The sequence below is a fragment of the Coregonus lavaretus genome (genome assembly GCF_964263955.1).
Source record: "Coregonus lavaretus genome assembly, contig: HAP1_SCAFFOLD_187, whole genome shotgun sequence".
In the NCBI taxonomy this organism is placed as follows: Eukaryota; Metazoa; Chordata; class Actinopteri; order Salmoniformes; family Salmonidae; genus Coregonus; species Coregonus lavaretus.
In genome coordinates this window covers 190,161-212,500 of record NW_028159222.1, presented here as the reverse complement: position 1 = coordinate 212,500, position 22,340 = coordinate 190,161, and the positions used below count along the sequence as shown (strand labels likewise).

Sequence of the window (22,340 nt, the reverse complement as noted above, 5' to 3'; positions counted from 1 at the left end):
GATCTGGCGGACTCATTAAACACACATGCTTCGTTTGGGGGGGGGGGGGGGGGGGGGGCAGAGGAGGCTGGTGGGAGGAGCTATAGGAGGATGGTTCATTGTAAAGACTATAATGGAATAAATGGAACGGTACCAAACACATCAAACATGGAGACCACGTGTTTCACTACGTTCCATTAATTCCATTCCAGTCATTACAATGATCCCGTCCTCCTATAGCTCCTCCCACCAGACTCCTCTGGTGTAGGTGTGTTTTGAAAGGTGTGAGTGTCCACCCCTCCTCTCCTGTGTCAGTACCCCCTAGTCCAGGTTAAGAGCTCCTGACCCCCTACATTCCTGATCTGTTTGTACAGTAAGTTTGAGGCTAGCTGAAACCAGGCAGACCATGCTGAGACCAGGTTGAAAAACCAGGCAGACCATGCTGAGACCAGGCTGAAACCAGGCAGACCAGGCTGAAACCAGGCAGACCAGGCTGAGACCAGGCAGACCATGCTGAAACCAGGCAGACCATGCTGAAACCAGGCAGACCATGCTGAGACCAGGATGAAACCAGGCAGACCAGGCTGAGACCAGGCTGAAATCAGGCAGACCATGCTGAAACCAGGCAGACCATGCTGAGATCAGGCTGAAATCAGGCAGACCATGCTGAAACCAGGCTGAAATCAGGCAGACCATGCTAAGACCAGGCTGAAATCAGGCAGACCATGCTGAGACCAGGCTGAAACCAGGCAGACCATGCTGAAACCAGGCAGACCATGCTGAAACTAGGCAGACCATGCTGAGACCAGGCAGACCATGCTGAAACCAGGCAGACCATGCTGAAACCAGGCAGACCATGCTGAGACCAGGATGAAACCAGGCACACCAGGCTGAGACCAGGCTGAAATCAGGCAGACCATGCTGAAACCAGGCAGACCATGCTGAGACCAGGCTGAAATCAGGCAGACCATGCTGAAACCAGGCTGAAATCAGGCAGACCATGCTGAGACCAGGCTGAAACCAGGCAGACCATGCTGAGACCAGGCTGAAATCAGGCAGACCATGCTGAGACCAGGCTGAAACTAGGCAGACCATGCTGAGACCAGGGAATACCCCCAGCTACTAAATCAGCCATCTACAAAGACCTGCAGGCCGCTAGGGAGGGAACAGGGACAGGAGGAGTAGCTGATGGACCAGACCAGATGATAGGGGAAACACTGGGGGGACTCACATGGGACAGGATAATGAATCATACTAATGGAGGAGCTGCTCTCTCTCTCTCTCTCTCTCTCTCTCTCTCTCTCTCTCTCTCTCTCCGGTTGGCTCCTGGTTAGGGAATGAGTCTTCTCACTGATGTCCCTCTCACACTGTCTGTGTCACAGGAGGTTGGTGGTACCGTAATTGGGGAGAACAGGCTCGTGTTAATGACTGGAGCGGAATAGGTGGAATGGTATCACATATATCAAACACATGGTTTCCAGGTTTTTGATGTCATTCCATTTGCTCCGTTCCAGCCATTATTATGAGCCATTCTCCCCTCAGCAGCCTCCTGTCGTCTGTGTGTATATACAGTACCAGTCAAAAGTTTGGACACACCTACTCATTCAAGGGGTTTTATTTTTTATTTTTTTCTACACTGTAGAATAATAGTGAAGACATCAAAACTATGAAATAACACATTTGGAATCATGTAGTAACCAAAAAAGTGTCAAGACAGTGTCACCAGCAAAGCACCCCCACACCATAACACCTCCTCCTCCATGATTTACGGTGGGAATTATACATGCGGAGATCATCTGTTCACACACACGTGTCTCACAAAGACACGGCGGTTGGAACCAAGAATTTCAAATTTGGACTCCAGACCAAAGGACACATTTCCACCGGTCTAATGTCCATTGCTCGTGTTTCTTGGCCCAAGCAAGTCTCTTCTTATTATTGATGTCCTTTAGTAGTGATTTCTTTGCAGCAATTCGACCATGAAGGCCTGATTCACACAGTCCCCTCTGAACAGTTGATGTTGAGATGTGTCTGTGACTTGAACTCTGTGAAGCATTTATTTGGGCTGCATTTCTGAGGCTGGTAACTCTAATGAATTTATCCTCTGCAGCAGAGGTAACTCTGGGTCTTCCAATCCTGTGGCGGTCCTTATGAGAACCAGTTTCATCATAGCGCTTGATGGTTTTTGCGACTGCACTTGAAGAAACTTTCAAAGTTCTTGACATTTTCCGTATTGACTGACCTTCATGTCTTAAAGTAATGATGGACTGTCATTTCTCTTCGCTTATTTGAGCTGTTCTTGCCATAATATGGACTTGGTCTTTTACCAAATAGGGCTATCTTCTGTATACACCCCTTACCTTGTCACAACACAACTGATTGGCTCAAACACATTAAGAAGGAAAGAAATTCCACAAATGAACTTTTAAGAAGGCACACCTGTTAATTGAAATGCATTCCATGTGACTACCTCATGAAGCTGTTTGAGAGAATGCCAAGAGTGTGCAAAGATGTCATCAAGGCAAAGGGTGGCTATTTGAAGAATCTCAAATATAAAATATATTTTGAATTGTTTAACAGTTTTTTGGTTACTACAGGATTCCATATGTGTTATTTCATAGTTTTGATGTATTCACTATTATTTTACAATGTAAAACATTGTAAAACATAAAGAAAAACCCTTGAATGAGTAGGTGTGTCCAAACTTTTGACTGGTAGTGTATGTGTGGGACAGGGGTGTTTGGGATGGTTAGCCTGGAAGCTACAGGTCTGAGTAAACACATACCCCAGCAAACAAAAATTGTTTCTTTGAAAATTCCCAGAACATCGGCAAATGTTCTCATAACACAAAAACTGTCCAGTTGTGCTGATGATTATACAATGTTTGTATAAAACATTCACCTGATGTTGCAAGAACGGTTCCAGAATGTTGCATTCGCATTTTGTTGCGGCAGTATGTTCTTAAACCATTACCGGTACATTGTGTTATTACATTACCTTGGTACATTGTGTTATTACATTACCTTGGTACATTGTGTTATTACATTACCTTGGTACATTGTGTTATTACATTACCTGGAAACCTAATTAGAGTGTTTGGGGAATGTTCTGTGGTGGTTGTTACATTCCAAGGATATTTCATTTAAAACATTTTCTGAAGAAAAAAAAACACATTTTGTAATCACATTTCTTATTATGTTTTTGGAATGTTAGCATCTTAATGTTATATAAAAACCCAAGGTTACCACAGGAGGTTGGTGTCACCTTTAATAGAGGAGGACGGGCTCGCGGTAATGTCTGGCGCGGATTCAGTGCAATGGTGTCAAATACATCAAACACATGGTTTCTGCATGTTTCATGCCATTCTGTTCGCTCCGTTCCAGCCATTATTGTGAGCCGTCCTTCCCTCTGCAGCCTCCTGTGTAGCTTATGTTCTGGGAATGTTCCCAGTTTGCTGGGACACCACCAGCCATGCTCTCAGGGCTATATAGCGGGACTTAAACACTGCTCACAGAACAGTTTCAATGTCCTTCTAGCTTTGTCAATGTTTATCTGTGTGCTACCTCAACTACATAGGGTACCTGCCTTTCATACAGGGTTGTTTTAACAGCACAGGGCTCTTTCATACAGGGTTGTTTTAACAGCACAGGGCTCTGTCTTGGAAATTCTACCCAATAAGGAGAGACTTTGTTATTTCTTCAAACAATTATACTTAATTTATAAATGAATGATTGCACTAATGGAGCTGGTCGGACATGCACTTCTAAGGTGTACGCCAGAGAGCTCGAATGACACGAGGAGTACAGAAACCTTATATAGGCAAGTCACCTTATGTAAGCATGTACAAAACTGGTGATCTTGGTGTGTGTATGTACTGGACAATGAGACGAAACTGGAGTACAGGGTGCAGACTAACTGTGAAAAAGGTTGTCTCATTCTGAGGACAATAGGTTTTTAAAACAACAGGAAATCTCCCCAGACAAAGCTCCTCAAATGTAGATTGATGGCCCCTTGACCCGAGCAAGCAAGCGTCTTTCACTGTCTGTCTAGGTGATGTGGGGCGTTCCATAAGATAGATAGAGTTTCCATAAGATAGATAGATAGAGTTTCTTAAAGGTAGGTAGATAGAGTTTCTTAAAGATATCATTTCCTAAAGATAGATAGTAGGGATGTGGAAGATGTAAATTTTAAATTAACGTTTAAATCGTTTCATAAAATGAAGTGAATTCACAAACCAGCTATGGTTCAGCATATGACCGCTAGGGGGCAAAGCAGTTCAATCTACCGCTGTCCTGGCTACCTACCAACCTACCCGTCGTCACTAGTTACCACAGCCACAATGTCATAAAGCCCACATATTTCTACAATTTCCATTTTTTTGTTGCAATATGTGTCTTTTTGGGCAACCGAACAAATTCACATAGAAATGTGAGTTATAGATCTGTCATTCTCATTGAAAGCAAGTCTAAGAAGCGCTAGATCTGTTCTATGTGCGTTTTTTCTATGCTTCCCGTTCATACGTTTTTGAATTTTTTTCGGTTTGGTACACCAGCTTCAAACAGCTGAAAATAAATGTATTTTATTTTTGGTTATGGAAAATATATTTCACAGCGGTTTAGATGGTACAATGATTCTCTACACTATACTTGCACGTTTTGTCACATAAACTGAAATTAAGGGAACTATTAGAAAATGGCGGAGCGATTTCTGCATAGTGCATCTTTAAACCCTAACCTCATCCCTAACCTTAACCACACTGCTAACCTTATGCCTAACCCTAAATTAAGACCGAATATAATTTGTTTTCATGAATTTCTACGATAGAGCCAATTTTGACTTTGTGGCTGTGGTAACTAGTGGAAACCCCTAACAGATGTACTCAGCAACGTTGCCTTTTTAGGTTCTCTGTTGTGTTCCTCTCCTCCACATTCTCAGTTGTCAGTACATGGGACTTAACGTCCCACGTCTCATCAATGTGATGGCTCGTTGCAGTGATGTATGACAGCGTGTTCAAAGACGTCCAACAATCTGTTGTTAACGCCACGTGGGGTGTTTGAGAGCTAGCGCTTTGTACTTGCAGAACAATCATTGTACAATTTCTCCATCATGGCCGTCGACATGACATCTTGTAGTCCTGTCCTAGATATGCCATTAGAGTATTGAAGCCGACACCCTCTACCATTGACAGTGGCTGCATATCAACTGCAATCATTTCTGTAAACAGCGCTGTGATTTTCTCACTCCGTCCCTTATCGCACTGCTGCCAGCAACGGGTTGGGTCTCACAGTGCCTCTCTTTCAGCATTGCACCTGTACTGCCACTGCAGCTCAATTCCACCTCGCAAAGTTTGCATTTCATCACCTTCTCATTTAACTTTGCAAAGTATTGCCATACAGGACTGCTGCTGTCGCTTCCCTGTCTCTGTCATTTTTCCAATTGTTTATTAAGGACGAAGCGTTATTAAGTTATTAAGCGTAGCGCTTTATATTCGTTGCAAATAATTTAAAATAATTGTTGCGTTAGGTATTTGTTTTTGCCTTTATGATAACTACACTGTCATTAAGGAAACGTTTTTGATAGATAGTGTGGGGATCTATTTTCTTATAATTAGATGTGATGCCTAGCTTAGAAAGAATACATGAATGATTAAACATAATAGGTTTGTGCTGTACTGATATAGATTGTTTAACATAACAAGCTGTGATTAATGTGAGGAACCGTTAGGGGGTAGGCTGAGACAGACTTGTGACTCACACACACACTGCCTCTTTGTTAAACCGCTCAAGGACATGTGTACTGCTACAATGAAGAAGAACAAACTATGTCTGAGGTTGCTGACTCGAGACAAGTTGTAAAGATAACAACTAATGCCCGGCAACAGTGAAGCGCCAAGGGGCTGGGACCAGCCTGAGCGCCAACGATAGGTTGGGTAAGTTTAAACCACACCCAGCCTCTATTCTGACAGGCTTCTGACCATTTCGAATCCCACCGTACCTTCTCCGCTATGCAATCCGGTTTCCGAGCTGCTCATGGGTGCACCTCAGCCACGCTCAAGGTCCTAAACGATATTATAACCGCTATCGATAAAAGACAGTACTGTGCAGCCGTCTTCATCGACCTGGCCAAGGCTTTCGACTCTGTCAATCACCGCATTCTTATTGGCAGAATAAATACCCTTGGTTTCTCAAACGACTGCCTCGCCTGGTTCACCAACTACTTCTCAGAGAGATCAATGTGTCAAATCGGAGGGGCTGTTGTCTGGACCTCTGGCAGTCTCTATGGGGGTGCCACAGGGTTCAAATCTCGGGCCGACTCTATTCTCTGTGTATATCAATGATGTCGCTCTTGCTGCTGGTGACTCTCAGATCCACCTCTACGCAGATGACACCATTTTGTATACATCTGGCCCTTCATTGGACACTGTGTTAACAAACCTCCAAACGAGCTTCAATGCCATACAACACTCCTTCCGTAGCCTCCAACTGCTCTTAAACGCTAGTAAAACTAAATGCATGCTCTTCAATTGAACGCTGCTGGCACCCGCCCAACCGACTACAATCACCACTCTCGGCGGGTCTGACCTAGAGTATGTGGACAACTACAAATACCTAGGTGTCTGGTTAGACTGTCAACTATACTTTCAGACTCACATTAAGCATCTGCAATCCAAAGTTTAATCTAGAATCAGCTTCCTATTTCGCAACAAAGCCTCCTTCACTCATGCTGCCAAACATGCCCTCGTTAAACTGACTATCCTACCGATCCTTGACTTTGGCGATGTCATTTACAAAATAGCCTCCAACACTCTACTCAGCAAATTGGATGTAGTCTATCACAGTGCCATCCGTTTTGTCACCAAAGCCCCATACGCTACCCACCACTGTGACCTGTACGCTCTTGTTGGCTGGTCCTCACTACATATTCGTCGCCAAACCCACTGGCTCCAGGTCATCTATAAATCACTGCTAGGCAAATCCCTGCCTTATCTTAGCTCATTGGTCACCATAGCAACACCCACCCGTAGTATGCGCTCCAGCAGGTATATCTCACTGGTCACTCCCAAAGCCAACACCTCCTTTGGCCGCCACTCCTTCCAGTTCTCTGCTGCCAATGACTGGAACGAACTGCAAAAATCTCTGAAGCTGGAGACTCTTATCTCCCTCACTAACTTTAAGCATCAGTTGTCAGAGCAGCTTACCGATCACTGCACCTGTACACAGCCATTCTGAAATTAGCCCACCCAACTACCTCATCCCCATATTGTTATTTATTTTGCTCATTTGCACCCCAGTATCTCTATTTGCACATCATCTCTCTATCATTCCAGTGTTAATACTAAATTGTAATTATTTTGCACTATGACGTATTTATTGCCTTACCTCCATAACTTGCTACATTTGCACACACTGTATATATATTTTCTGTTGTATTTTTGACTTTTGTTTTACACTATATGTAACTCTGTGTTGTTTTTTATCGCACTGCTTTGCTTTATCTTGGCCAGGTCGCAGTTGTAAATGAGAACTTGTTCTCAACTGGCTTACCTGGTTAAATAAAGGTTAAATAAATAAAAATATTTTTAAAAGCCCTGACCTCAATCCTATAGAAAATGTGTGGGCAGAACTGAAAAAGCGTGTGCGAGCAAGGAGGCCTACAAACCTGACTCAGTTACACCAGCTCTGTCAGGAGGAATGGGCCAAAATTCACCCAACTTATTGTGGGAAGCTTGTGGAAGGCTACCCGAAACGTTTGACCCAAGTTAAACAATTTAAAGGCAATGCTACCAAATACTAATTAAGTGTATGTAAACATCTGACCCACTGGGAATGTGATGAAATAAATAAAAGCTTAAATAAATCATTTTCTCTACTATTATTCTGACATTTCACATTCTTGAAATAATGTGGTGATCCTAACTGACCTAAAACAGGGAATTTTTACTAGGATTAAATGTCAGGAATTGTGAAAAACTGAGTTTAAATGTATTTGGCTAAGGTGTATGTAAACTTCTGACTTCAACTGTCGATAGTTCCCTAAAGATAGATAATGTTTCCTAAAGATAGATAGATAGAGTTTTCTATAGATACAGTGCCTTCAGAAAGTATTCATACCCTTCACTTATTCCACATTTTGTTGTGTTACAGCCTGAATTCAAAATGTATTAAATATTTTAAAAATTCTAACCCATCCACACACAAAATCCCATAATGACATAGTGAAAACATGTTTTTAGAAATGTTTTTAAATGTATTGAGAATGAAATACAGAAATATCTCATTTACATAAGTATTCACACCCCTGAGTCAATACATTAGAATCACCTTTGGCAGCGATCACAGCTGTGAGTCTTTCTGGGTAAGTCTCTTAGAGCTTTACACACCTGGATTGTACAAAATTCTTCAAGCTCTGTCAAATTGGTTGTTGATCATTGCTAGACAACCATTTTCAAGGATATAGTCCCGTTTTTCTTTTTCCTGAAAAACTCCCCATTGTTTACCAGTGTCAAGCATACCCATAACATGATGCAGCCAACACCATACTTGAAAATATGGAGGGTGGTACTCAGTAATGTGTTGTATTGAAAACACTTTGTATTCAGGACAAAAAGTTAATTGCTTTGCCACATTTTTTGCAGTATTACTGTAGTGCCTTGTTGCAAACAGGATGCATGTTTTGGAATATTGTCACGATCGTCGTATTGAGTAGACCAAGGCGCAGCGTGATGAACGAACATGTTTATTTATCTTTAGTGATAAATACGGACAATCAACAAAACAACAAACGACTCGTGAAGTCCACGGCACAAACACAAAACCAACTGGAACAAGAACCCACAAACACAAAGGGAAAAACAGACAGTTTAAATATGGCTCCCAATCAGAGACAACCAGCCACAGCTGACACTCGTTGCCTCTGATTGGGAGTCACTCAGGCCAACATAGAAACAGAACAACTAGAACCCCCAACATAGAAATATAACACATAGAATGAACACACCCTGGCTCAACATATAGAGTCCCAGCGCCAGGGTGTGACAAATATTTGTTTTCAGTACAGGCTTCCTTATTTTCACTCTGTCAATTAGGTTAGTATTGTGGAGTAAACTACTGTATACTGAACAAAAATATAAACGCAACATGCAACAATGTCAAAGATTTTACTGAGTTACAGTTCATATAAGGAAATCAGTCAATTTAAATAAATTCATTAGGCAGGGGTGCAGCCATGGGTGGGCCTTGGAGGGCATAGACACACCCACTTGGCAGCCAGGCCCACCCACTTGGGAGCCAGGCCCAGCCAATCAGAATGAATTTTTCCCCACAAAACACCGGTGGTCTGTGTGTGCAAGAAGGACAGCAGCCTGCGGTTATGTGTCGACTTCAGGGAGCTGAATTGCAAGACCATCCCTGACCGTCATCCGTTGCCCCCGTTAGGATCACCACATTATTTTAAGAATGTGAAATGTCAGAATAACAGTAGAGAAAATGATTTATTTAAGCTTTTATTTCTTTCATCACATTCCCAGTGGGTCAGATAATAATAATATGCCATTTAGCAGACGCTTTTATCCAAAGCAACTTACAGTCATGCGTGCATACATTTTTTTTGGTGTATGGGTGGTCCCGGGCATCGAACCCACTACCTTGGCGTTACAAGCGCCGTGCTCTACCAGCTGAGCTACAGAGGACCACGATGTTTACATACACTTAATTAGTATTTGGTAGCATTGCCTTTCAATTGTTTAACTTGGGTCAAACGTTTCGGGTAGCCTTCCACAAGCTTCCCACAATAAGTTGGGTGAATTTTGGCCCATTCCTCCTGACAGAGCTGGTGTAACTGAGTCAGGTTTGTAGGCCTCCTTGCTCGCACACGCTTTTTCAGTTCTGCCCACACATTTTCTATAGGATTGAGGTCAGGGCTTTGTGATGGCCACTCCAATACCTTGATTTTGTTGTCTTTAAGCCATTTTGCCACAACTTTGGAAGTATGCTTGGGGTCATTGTCCATTTGGAAGATCCATTTGCGACCAAGCTTTAACTTCCTGACTGATGTCTTGAGATGTTGCTTCAATATATCCACATAAATTCCCTTCCTCATGATGCCATCTATTTTGTGAAGTGCACCATTCCCTCCTGCAGCAAAGCACCCCCACAGCATGATGCTGCCACCCCCGTGCTTCACGGTTGGGATGGTGTTCTTTGGCTTGCAAGTAACCCAATTTTTCCTCCAAACATAACAATGGTCATTATGGCCAAACAGTTCTATTTTTGTTTCATCAGACCAGAGGACAAAAGTACGATCTTTGTCCCCATGTGCAGTTGCAAACCGTAGACTAGCTTTTTTATGGCGGTTTTGGAGCAGTGGCTTCTTCCTTGCTGAGCGGCCTTTCAGGTTATGTCGATATAGGACTCGCTTTACTGTGGATATAGATACTTTTGTACCTGTTTCCTCCAGCATCTTCACAAGGTCCTTTGCTGTTGTTCTGGGATTGATTTGCACTTTTCGCACCAAAGTTCGTTCATCTCTAGGAGACAGAACGCGTCTCCTTCCTGAACGGTATGACAGCTGCGTGGTCCCATGGTGTTTATACTTGCGTACTATTGTTTGTACAGATGAACGTGGTACCTTCAGGCGTTTGGAAATTGCTCCCAAGGATGAACCAGACTTGTGGAGGTCTACAATATTTTTTCTGAGGTCTTGGCTAATTTCTTTTGATTTTCCCATGATGTCAAGCAAAGAGGCACTGAGTTTGAAGGTAGGCCTTGAAATACATCCACAGGTACACCTCCAATTGACTCAAATGATGTCAATTAGCCTATCAGAAGCTTCTAAAGCCATGACATCATTTTCTGGAATTTTCCAAGCTGTTTAAAGGCACAGTCAACTTAGTGTATGTAAACTTCTGACCCACTGGAATTGTGATACAGTGAATTATAAGTGAAATAATCTGTCTGTAAACAATTGTTGGAAAAATTACTTGTGTCATGCACAAAGTAGATGTCCTAACTGACTTGCCAAAACTATAGTTTGTTAACAAGAATTTTGTGGAGTGGTTAAAAACGAGTTTTAATGAGTGTATGTAAACTTCCGACTTCAACTGTACATACCACCCCTGGACTTGCTTGCACCTGGGTGGGTGGTTGTTTGTTAACTAGTTTGGTTTGGACCAGAATCATGTTCATTAGGGCACACCATAGCAAAATGTTTTGAAACAGAAAACGAAAATGTGTTTCTTATTATAAAAGTTCAGATGGTAGTTACCTCCCGGTTTCACTCTGTTTCTCCTGTTTATGGCTACTGAACACAGCCATGACTGAAGCATCTATAGTACAGGTCTTCTTATCATATTCCCAGCAGAACATTTCTCAAGCTTGGAATGTTACTATTGCCCAATCCCAAACCATGGGGATGTAGCTCATGACAGAGTGCTTTTGTGTTCCCAGATCTCCATGGGCCAGATGCTGCAGGAGTTTGGGAAGTTCCTGGGTCTGTTCCTGCTGGTGCTGATCTCCTTCACCATCGGCCTGACGCAGCTCTATGGGAAGGACCAGAAGGACCCGGCCAAGAGCCCCGCCAAGGACTGCGAGGGCATCTTCTGTAAGCAGCAGAGCAACGATGCCTTCCACACGTACGTCCAGTCTACCTTATCTCTCTCTCTCTCTCTCTCTCTCTCTCTCTCTCTCTCTCCCTCCCTCTCTCTCTCTCCCTCTCTCTCTCTCTCTTTCTCTCTCTCTCTTCCTCTCTCTCTCTCATTCTCTTTCTCCCTCTCTCTGTCTGTCTTTCTCTCTCTCTCTCTCTCTCTCTCTCTCACTGTCTCTTTCTCCCTCCCTCTCTCTCTCTCTCTCTCTCTCTGTCTCTGTCTCTCTCTCTCTCTCGCTCTCTCGACCCCCCCCCCCCCCCCCTGTTGAAAGGGTCATGGTTACCTGTTAAGCTCTGTTCTGACAGTTAACCAATGATGGGTACCTCTGACCCATAAAGATCCTATAATTCAGTGTGCTATATGTACTGTAATTCTAAGCTACGACCTCCCTGTTGACATGTTCATGGGTACTGTACCTGTTACGCCCTTTTCTGACGTCTAATCCCCTGACCTCCCTGTTGACAGGTTCATGGGTACTGTACCTGTTACGCCCTTTTCTGATGTCTAATCCCTGACCTCCCTGTTGACAGGTTCATGGGTACTGTACCTGTTACGCCCTTTTCTGACGTCTAATCCCCTGACCTCCCTGTTGACAGGTTCATGGGTACTGTACCTGTTACACCCTTTTCTGACATCTAATCCCTGACCTCCCTGTTGACATGTTCATGGGTACTGTACCTGTTACGCCCTTTTTCTGACATCTAATCCCTGACCTCCCTGTTGACATGTTCATGGGTACTGTACCTGTTACGCCCTTTTCTGACATCTAATCCCTGACCTCCCTGTTGACATGTTCATGGGTACTGTACCTGTTACGCCCTTTTTCTGACATCTAATCCCTGACCTCCCTGTTGACATGTTCATGGGTACTGTACCTGTTACGCCCTTTTTCTGACGTCTAATCCCCTGACCTCCCTGTTGACAGGTTCATGGGTACTGTACCTGTTACACCCTTTTCTGACATCTAATCCCTGACCTCCCTGTTGACATGTTCATGGGTACTGTACCTGTTACGCCCTTTTTCTGACGTCTAATCCCCTGACCTCCCTGTTGACAGGTTCATGGGTACTGTACCTGTTACACCCTTTTCCTGACGTCTAATCCCCTGACCTCCCTGTTGACATGTTCATGGGTACTGTACCTGTTACGTCCTTTTCCTGACGTCTAATCCCCTGACCTCCCCTGTTGACAGGTTCATGGGGACGTGCTACGCCCTGTTCTGGTACATCTTCTCTCTGGCCCACGTGGCTCTCTTCGTGACCCGGATCAACTACACGGAGGAGCTGAGGTCGTTTGTGGGAGCCCTCATCGTGGGCACGTACAACATCGTGGTGGTCATCGTTCTCACCAAGCTGCTGGTTGCCATGCTACACAAGAGCTTCAGGCAGATCGCTGTAAGTCAATCAATCTATCTATCAGTCAATCAATTATTTAATCAATCAGTCAATCAAATGTATTTATCAAGCCCTTTTTACATCAGCAGTTGTCACAAAGTGCTTTTCGGTAATTCGGCATGAAGTGACTACGTACGATGACATTGTCAATGAAGTTACAACAACAACAAAAACTATTGGACTTGGTTAGTCTAGCTATAACACTGTATCTAAGTGTTAATTGGGAGTACTTTATTTATAGTGTTTGGAGTTTAGTGTTTGGAGTAGGGGTAAAGATCAGCTGTATAATTCACCTCAATTACTTAACTTTAATGCTTAATAAATTACACTTACCAATCATCAACTCAAAAATCATCCTTCTGAATGCAAAAGACAAATCCACTCCAAGAACACCAGACTAACATGGTAGTGATGTATTCACATTTCTCTGGGACAAAAAAATGAATTTGTTGCCGCAAACTTCCTACAGGTTTGTGGCATATTTGCTGCAAACTAAATAGTGTGCCACAAAATGTTGCCAGAAGTTAGCAAATGTTTGCCACTAGTGGTGAATCTGCGGCAAAGCTTTGGCAACAATAATATTGATTGGCACTAGTGGTAAACAGTTCGCCAGAGGGTTTTTTCTCTCAAGATTCTATTTGAATCTGTGGTAAACCTGTGGCAACAACATTATTGCCACTAGTGGCAAACACTTTACCAGAAGCCATTTTCTGGTGAACATATGAGTTCCAAGACCAGTAACCGTTGATGACCAATCAGGGGGATTCGAAAAATCTGTTGGAAAATGTAAACCAAGCTAGCTAGCTAGCTAGCTACCAAAAGTTGTCCGTTGAATGTCTAACTTATTAATTAAACTTCCTAATAAACTTTAACATTTTATTAGCTAAATTATGCCTAGTTAGCAATGTCATGTTTTATGGGATAGAGTGAAACACATTTTATTGATACCAGTTTCAACCTGTCAGCGCCACTGACTGGCTAGTGCTTAGCTAGCTAACGTTAGCTATCTTAATTTTTCAAAAATACAGATTGAGGCCTTCAATCAAATTGAGGACAAATAAATATGTGTGGCCCAGACAAGTCAAGGCTTCTTGCTTCCATGGCTTTGAGATGTAAGTTACACTAAAAAAAATGCTGGGTTGTTTGGATGACCCAATTGCTGGGTTGCAGGCATTGGGTCAATAGTTGGGTTATTTTCTGTAAAAACAGCAAGGTTGGGTTGTTGGTGCTGGGTTATTAAGGTTGGGTTATGGATATATGACCCAGCCAGTGGGTTAATTCTCCCGCCACCAGCACGTGAAGTCCACCAGAACGTGAGCAAGTGTCAAGACGTGGCATCTTGCAAGTCTTCTAGTTCTAATGTGACTGAGTGGAAAACGGCTAACGTTATTTCGACAAACTAAGGGTGTTTTGGCTGACTGAAAACCGTGAAAACTGTAAGTAACAAAAGTTACGAATTATGTATTTGATGGTCATTCTGGTTAAATAGGTTGTCCTATCATAACTAGATAGCTAGCTAATGTTAGCTTGAGCGTTAGCTAGCTAGCCATTTTCTGTGATAATATTTCTGGCTGTGATAACGTTAGTTAGCCTCGCGACCATGCTCGCGATGCTAATTTACTGAAATATTGTTGCGGAATATAGCTAAATGTACGTTTTTTTGTCAACGTTTGGCTAGCTAGTTAGCTAACTATGTCAGTGTCTGTAACTGTAACTAGCTAAAGTTAGCTAGCTAGCTACCTTAGCTAGCTAAGTCTGACACTTCTTCTGGACTGTCTTGGACACTGTTTCACTCGTTAGCTAACATTAGCTAAGTTAGCTGGCTAGCTAAGTTACCATAGCTAGATTTTACTTATTCTCCATCTGAGTAAATTTAACCAAGCTATTTGTCAGGATTATCTCATACTTGCATGGTGATTGAAGGAGTTAGCTAGCGTTACTGCCGTGGTTTCCAATGATTTCTGACAGTGGCAGCTTTAGTTGGACTTGTGAATTTGAGGAAGATGGATGCAAATTCTGTTAGCTAGCTAACGTTAGTTTACTTTAAAATTTGATGTAGCCAAGTTAGTATAGCTAGCTAGCTATGTTTCTAAAATGTATTTATCTCTGTACTTAAATGCAGAGGTCTAGGCCAATGGAGAGCTTTGTAAAGGATACGCTGAATGAGTGGAACCTGGCCTCTTGATTCCAGAGCTTTGACCCGTGTGTAAAACAGCATCTACGTTTTCCACGTTGTCATCGATAACCAATAGTACAACCTTAATGGAAACTTGAAAGACTTAACTTCACCAGAGCCTCTTAGAACCATGCAGCCACTTGGGACAAGATACAGCACATTACATGCACAGCTACCATAGATAGTCTGGCCTTCATTTGACCATACTTGCTTTGTTGCTCTTAAGGCACTATTTATAGCTCTGTTAAATTGTTTGTTTTTGTGCCGGCTTATTGCCTACTGTACGCTATGTGCTTGTTTTCCTTTAGTTCAACTACTGTTGCACATAAATCTATGTTGGTATAGTTAATATATAAAGACATGTTTTGGTCAAGCTGGGCTGAAGTGCATTCTGGTACGCTTTCATTCTATCACAATTTAGTTTAAATTACAAATGTTACATTTTGGGGGATGTGAAAAGTGCTTTATGAATGAAATACAGTTATTAAGAAACTTAACCCTAATTGCTCCTGCAAGTCGCTCTGGATAAGAGCGTCTGCTAAATGACAAAAAAAAGAAAAAAAAAAGTACATTTTAGTCATTTAGCAGACACTCTTATCCAGAGCGACAAACATAATATCTTACACTTGTTCTCTGTGTAGCAATGTTTTGACTCGATCCAAATGTAGACCGTTATTGTATGGCAAGACAGCATGATGTGTGTGTGCTGTCACCTAAGATAGCTGAGGTGTGTCAGTGAATGTGCTAATCTATTGATTAGCTCTGGCACTATCTGATAGACAGATCTGTGTTAAACACCACTTAAGACAGACTTTGTTTTTCTCAGATTGCAAACTGAGTGTCCACATCAAGTTCAACTGAGGCTTTAGTCTGATGTTTGGACTGTTTGGTTCATGAAATAATATAAATAGATTTTAATAATCAAGCCTATCTTATGAAATCTCATTAAATAACACATACTTAGACAATAGGGCTTTGTTTCAATTTGCTGTTTACATTATGTATATATTATTGGACATTGTGGACAATTCTCTGACATGCTGTGATGCATGTTCTGAAATGCAGGTAATACAAATTCAACATTGTATCTTGATGGTGTGTAGGAAAAGGAGGGGTTGGGATGGTAGAGAAGGCTAAAATATAAGCTAAATTGAAATTAGAATTACACTGAAAATAACCCAAGGATTACATTAAAAATTACTCCTTCTGCTGGGTCAATCCCCCAACCCAATGTGCTGAGTTTACAGTGAGGGGAAAAAAGTATTTGATCCCCTGCTGATTTTGTACGTTTGCCCACTGACAAAGAAATGATCAATCTATAATTTTAATGGTAGGTTTATTTGAACAGTGAGAGACAGAATAACAACAAAAACATCCAGAAAAACGCATGTCAAAAATTTTATAAATTGATTTTCATTTTAATGAGGGAAATAAGTATTTGACCCCCTCTCAATCAGAAAGATTTCTGGCTCCCAGGTGTCTTTTATAAAGGTAACGAGCTGAGATTAGGAGCACACTCTTAAAGGGAGTGCTCCTAATCTCAGCTTGTAATCTATATAAAAGACACCTGTCCACAGAAGCAATCCCCAGTCCTCTGTAGCTCAGCTGGTAGAGCACGGTGCTTGTAACGCCAAGGTAGTGGGTTCGATCCCCGGGACCACCCATACGTTTAAAAAAAAAATATGCACGCATGACTGTAAGTCGCTTTGGATAAAAGCGTCTGCTAAATGGCATATTATTATTATTAATCAATCAGATTCCAAACTCTCCACCATGGCAAAGACCAAAGAGCTCTCCAAGGATGTCAGGGACAAGATTGTAGACCTACACAAGGCTGGAATGGGCTACAAGACCATCGCCAAGCAGCTTGGTGAGAAGGTGACAACAGTTGATGCGATTATTCGCAAATGGAAGAAACACAAAATAACTGTCAATCTCCCTCGGCCTTGGGCTCCATGCAAGATCTCACCTCATGGAGTTGCAATGATCATGAGAACGGTGAGAAATCAGCCCAGAACTACACGGGAGGATCTTGTCAATGATCTCAAGGTAGCTGGGACCCTAGTCACCAAGAAAACAATTGGTAACACACTACACCGTGAAAGACTGAAATCCTGCAGCGCCCGCAAGGTCCCCCTGCTCAAGAAAGCACATATACAGGGCCGTCTGAAGTTTGCCAATGAACATCTGAATGATTCAGAGGAGAACTGGGTGAAAGTGTTGTGGTCAGATGAGACCAAAATCGAGCTCTTTGGCATCAACTCAACTCACCGTGTTTGGAGGAGGAGGAATGCTGCCTAAGACCCCAAGAACACCATCCCCACCATCAAACATGGAGGTGGAAACATTATGCTTTGGGGGTGTTTTTCTGCTAAGGGGACAAGACAACTTCACCGCATCAAAGGGACGATGGACAGGGCCATGCACCGTCAAATCTTGGGTGAGAACCTCCTTCCCTCAGCCAGGGCATTGAAAATGGGTCGTGGATGGATATTCCAGCATGACAATGACCCAAAACACACGGCCAAGGCAACAAAGGAGTGGCTCAAGAAGAAGCACATTAAGGTCCTGGAGTGGCCTAGCCAGTCTCCAGACCTTAATCCCATAGAAAATCTGTGGAGGGAGCTGAAGGTTCGAGTTGCCAAACGTCAGCCTCGAAACCTTAATGACTTGGAGAAGATCTGCAAAGAGGAGTGGGACAAAATCCCTCCTGAGATGTGTGCGAACCTGGTGGCCAACTACAAGAAACGTCTGACCTCTGTGATTGCCAACAAGGGTTTTGCCACCAAGTACTAAGTCATGTTTTGCAGAGGGGTCAAATACTTATTTCCCTCATTAAAATGCAAATCAATTTATAACATTTTTGACATGCGTTTTTCTGGATTTCTTTGTTGTTATTCTGTCTCTCACTGTACAAATAAACCTACCATTACAATTATAGACTGATCATGTCTTTGTCAGTGGGCAAACATACAAAATCAGCAGGGGATCAAATACTTTTTTCCCTCACTGTATGTCACAACCCAACACACTGGGTTGTTTTAACCCAGCAATATATCCATCTCCAAAGTTCACTCAAAAAGGCAACAGTTCTGAAATGGGTTTTATTTAGGTTTTGTTTTAATTATTACAATTTTGTTAATTACTGTATCCTTTAAACTGCCATTGGTTGAAATGTATTGCTCAGTTATCATTTGGCTCATGTAAATAATTCTGTAGTTGTCTTTTTAAACAACCTACGGTGAACTTCCCCACAGTGTTCACATTTCTATCATGCAAATGTTGTAGCTACACAAAACTATCAAATAAACAATTTATTTGGGAAATATCAGGCTTTGCTCTTTTCTTCATTAGCATTCTGATGATTACAAGTTCTATTGGATGTATTTTTTATCTGTTAAAGACATTTAATACGTTTAGTATATTTACTACATTTAGTATGTTTAGTTTTTTCTCTGAGAAGTAAGTTATATGTGATTTGGTTTACGTAGTAACCAAAAACCTGATCTAATTTGCATATTCATATTGAGTTTGCAGTAAATGTTCAGCAAACAATAGAACGTTTGCTACAAGTTTCCCAGAATTGTTTGCCAGAAGTTCAGAAGTTACCTCAAATTTACTGCAACAGTTTGCCAAATAACGAACTTGCATGTGAAAATATGAGCTTGCCGTAAATTTGTGATAAATTGGGCAAACAACTGTTTGCCAGAAGCCTGTTTTTTCGGTAAGGGAATTATTAAAGTGAGTCGATTACAGAGTATGTGAGCGGAGTGGAGCTGGAGCCGAGTGAGGAGTGGAGCGTGCCAAATTTGACTGGCGCGTGTAGCGAGTTTCCCAAAGGCTGGAGCGTCGGCCTTCTCACCAGCTCCAGTAGCGTTCACTTCACGAGCTCAGGGCGTGCCCGGCCCAGCATGCATTTGTAGTCTTGTGTGCTGCTATAGCCCCTTGCTTTAGCTACTGTCATGGAGTTTGCTAAATATTTTCAGAAAGAAACTGATAAAACACACAGGTGCAAAATCAAGGTGGGACGCCGGATCTCCATGAGATTTCCGACTGCTCAACTCCACTCACATACTCTGGTTGAATTCCTAAATCTCCCATTTCCCTCTAAATCCCCCTAGAACCACGAGGATAAGGAATGGAAGTTTGCCTGCGCCAAGCTGTGGCTGAGCTACTTTGACGAAAAGTGCACCCTACCGCCCCCCTTCAACATCCTGCCCTCCCCCAAGACAGTGTGTTACCTGCTGACCAGTATGAGTAAATGGATCTGCTCCCACACCTCCACGGGGAAGGTCAAGAGACAGCACAGCCTCAAGGTAAGAGAGACGTGACACTATTCAATCAAGAAGTGATACCTCTGTATACTTCAAATAAAGCCTTTTTTTACAATCTTATCATTCCATGATATCCAGATAAGTAGACACTGTGTTCAGTCTCAAACCCTAACCTCCCATGTTGTTGTTGTCCCACCCATCCAGAAGTGGAGGAACCTGAAGCAGAAGCGTAATGAGAACTACCAGAAGATCATATGTTATCTGGTCCATCGCTACCTGACGTCCACCAGGCAGAAGATGCAGAGCACCGACCAGGCCACCGTGGAGAACCTCAACCACCTGCGGCAGGACCTCTCCAAGTTCCGTAACGAGATGAGAGACCTGCTAGGCTTCAGAACCTCCAAGTACACCATGTTCTACCCACGGAGCTAGGACTGATCTGGTCTCAACCCAACCTGAACCACCCCTGAGTCCAACCCCTCCAACCCAACCTCAACCAACCAGCTAAGACTGTTCTCAACCCCAAACCACAACCCCAACCGTCCCTCTCAGCTTCTTCACGCAGGGGGTCGTACCCCTGACCCTAGCATGCTCAGAAACCACTTTGTGTCCAGTCACAGAGAGACATTTACACCAGCAGCTCATCTGGAAATATATACTGTATATTCTGCACCAAAGTCTCCAGATTCAGCCCCCTAATGTAATAATATATGTAATAATATATGTAATAATATTCAGGCATCCTACTTGTTTTATAAAAATGTCGTTATTCTCAACAAAATACTATTGATTGATGTGACTTTGCAGAGGTGTGGACTCAAGTCACATGACTAGGACTTGAGTCTGACTCGTCACAAATCTGATGACTTGTGACTCGATTGAAAATGAAATAACTTGAGACTTGACTTAGAGCCTCAAGTCTCGGGACTCGACTTTGACTTGAGACCGGTGACTTGAAATGATCTGGCCAGGTTTTGTAACGTTTTTGTCACGCATTTTTGTGGCATAGTCTCATTGGATTACTCTCCATGCAGCCAGAGACAGTATCGCACTTGCAAAAAAAAACAGATTGGCTATTGAAACGCACACTCTGCCCTCTGATTGGACCAATCAACACAGGTCGGGTGAGTTTGCGCAATGAGAAGGTTTTGGGTGGTTGCGAATGTGAAACTGAAAGGGAAAAATATATATTTTCATACATATTTTAATACATATAGCCTACCATTTCTATTGGATATTTATACCTTTGCTTATTTGATCTGGTCACTAACATCGGTCTACGGCATTGCACCAAATTCTTGTTTCAAAAACATCTAATCTGTGCTTCAGAGCCAAAAGGTTGCACATCTTGACTGTTGACCAATGACCAGTCATCAGCTTTTGTGCACAAAGGGGGCGCACATATCCACATTACATACTCTCTATACCGGGCACGCGCGTGCACCGTCGCGCGCATCCTGATTTTGTAAATTCACACCAGACACAATCCAGGGCACGCTGGTTGAAATATCAAAATGAACTCTGAACCAACTATATTAATTTGGGGACAGGTCGAAAACACATGAAACATTCATGGACATTTACGCTAGCTTGCTGTTGCTAGCTAATTTGTCCTGGGATATAAACATTGGGTTGTTATTTTACCTGAAATGCAAAATTTCCTTTTTTTCTGGATCTTTGTAGAATTTTGACCCATTTTGAGTCACACAAAATCATGTGTTCTCTACTCTGACAATTAATCCAAAAATAAAAGGGTAAAGCTAGTTAGTTTCTAGTAATCTCTCCTTCTTCTTCTTCTACTTCTGTGGACTTTATATGGCGGTTGGTAACCAACGTTAAAGTGCATTACCACCACCAACTGGACTGAAGTGTGGACCTCAGTTCAGCTTTCAATCACTCACGTGGGTATATACTCCTAGAAACCAATGAGGAGATGGGAGAGGCGGGACTTGCAGTGCATCAAGCTCAAAAATAGAACCAAGTTCTATTTTAGCGCCTGGCTACGCAGACGTTCGTTGACGCACGCAGGCAGTTTGGGTGAAATTATTGAGTAGTTTTATTTTTGCAACGCTCGCACGCTAAACGTGGACGGTGTGGTCAGCATGTTAGTGACCAGATTTTTGTTTAATTGTATCCGTTTTTTCCTGGCCTACGTATAAAGTACCGTATAAAGTATGTATAATGTACCGTATAAAGTACATACGTATAAGGTACTATTCAGCAATCTGCTATGGACAAATCTTTGCCACAACAATAGGCTACCTACCTGGTGATTCAATTGATCATTTTCATATTTCAGATAGGCCTATTTGGGTGGATTATAATTATCTACCTCAGTGGTGATACTGGCTATATGTCTTAAAGATAGCTGTAACATTGCACTACCTTTAATACTTATGTAACATATTCTGGCTAATGAATTTGGATATTTGTGAGGAAGAAAAAGGCTACAGACAGATCATGCATACCTCCGCTGCATACAGGTAGGCCATGTGATCCTGCTTGTTCTGGCAGAGAAGTGACAATGTGACATGATATCCCTAGTTGATATTGACCGCTAACACGAATGACTTTCACCTCAAAATGCAGGTGTAAAAACCCAGTTTATTTCTGTATCTTGCTTTTTGAAAATGCGTCACCGTTTATGGCTGTAATGACATGCTACATTTGTGCAGCGATTGTGCTTGCGTGTTCGCCCTGTGCGTGCGTGCGTGCGCGGGTGTCGCAAAAGCTTTGAACACCTACTTTTTTGTGGGTCGCGTGTCAAAAAGTTTGAAAACTGCTGAGCTAGCGAACAGATTGCTGATTTGCTTTACATCTGTAGAAACGGGTGCAGCGCAAACGTCCAATAAACTAATATGCAGTTTGGTCGTCAA

The 22,340-nt window shown here is 42.5% G+C and overlaps 1 protein-coding gene across 1 annotated transcript in view; it reads left to right on the top strand.

The window, feature by feature from the left end:
• trpc1 (transient receptor potential cation channel, subfamily C, member 1) overlaps window positions 1-20,229 on the top strand; it is a 61,654-nt gene extending 41,425 nt beyond the window's left edge. Inside the window, exons 10-13 of the mRNA XM_084197428.1 lie at window positions 11,424-11,608; window positions 12,813-13,014; window positions 19,312-19,506; window positions 19,669-20,229. Of these exons, the coding sequence (XP_084053554.1) occupies window positions 11,424-11,608; window positions 12,813-13,014; window positions 19,312-19,506; window positions 19,669-19,896 (810 nt within the window). The 3' untranslated portion in view covers window positions 19,897-20,229. The remainder of the gene's footprint in view (window positions 1-11,423; window positions 11,609-12,812; window positions 13,015-19,311; window positions 19,507-19,668) is intronic.
• The last annotated feature ends 2,111 nt before the right edge of the window (window positions 20,230-22,340 follow it).